Here is a 705-nt window from a genome sequence, read left to right as displayed (position 1 = left end):
AAAGAGTGTAAATGTGCACCTGACCATGCTTCAGGGCTATGCTGCCACAGGTTTAATGCAAAATTACATCTATGCTTCTATATTCCCTTGACTTTTTATTTACACATTTCCTTTTAAAAAATCCATGCACTGTTGGGCTTGATATCAAGTGATATCATTAATTATATCTCAATTCCCACTCTGGTTTTAAAAAAGACCCAAAGCAATTTTATTGACAACAAGAAAAACATTGTACTGTGCTGGAAAGATGAGCAGGAATTTACGATTTTCTTTGTAGAAGTATTCATTAAGGACCTCACCTGAAACCTGGGACATATCTTGAGCCTCATCTGTTTCCATTTTCCTCAAGTTATCTGAGAAGAGAGGAAGAGCCTTAAGTTAATGCAAAATAACACACACATACACACACAGAAAAAGAAAAAAAACCCAACCCCACACACACAGAGAAGGAGAAAGAAGGGGAATGAAAAAAAATAAAAAAAACCCCTTTGCTATTTAACTATAAGATTATCTGGGAATAATAATGTATTTTTCTCTTTATTTCCTTCCAGCATACTTGCTGGAGTATCAGACTGGCACAGACCTTGATCCTTTTAAAAACAGCATTACAAAGATTTATAAAAATATCATTACAAGCACAGGAGGACCAAATTTGTTATTTATTGTTAATTTCCTACTGCATAATAACCCAAAATGCAAACTGAC

At 34.3% G+C, this 705-nt stretch overlaps 1 protein-coding gene across 1 annotated transcript in view; it reads right to left on the bottom strand.

Annotated features, from left to right (window-relative positions):
* The window catches only part of LOC104159616 (DNA-binding protein Ikaros-like), a gene marked incomplete at its 3' end in the record, with an annotated part of 7358 nt that extends 7019 nt beyond the window's left edge, over positions 1-339 (bottom strand). The window contains exon 1 of the mRNA XM_009697566.1: positions 300-339. Coding sequence (XP_009695868.1) covers positions 300-339 — 40 coding nt within the window. The remainder of the gene's footprint in view (positions 1-299) is intronic.
* Between the last annotated feature and the right edge of the window lie 366 nt (positions 340-705).

Source organism: Cariama cristata, unplaced genomic scaffold (genome assembly GCF_000690535.1).
Source record: "Cariama cristata isolate BGI_N322 unplaced genomic scaffold, ASM69053v1 scaffold33733, whole genome shotgun sequence".
Taxonomy (NCBI): Eukaryota; Metazoa; Chordata; class Aves; order Cariamiformes; family Cariamidae; genus Cariama; species Cariama cristata.
The sequence above is the reverse complement of the archived record's forward strand: the minus strand, read 5'-3'. Positions and strand labels throughout refer to the sequence as shown.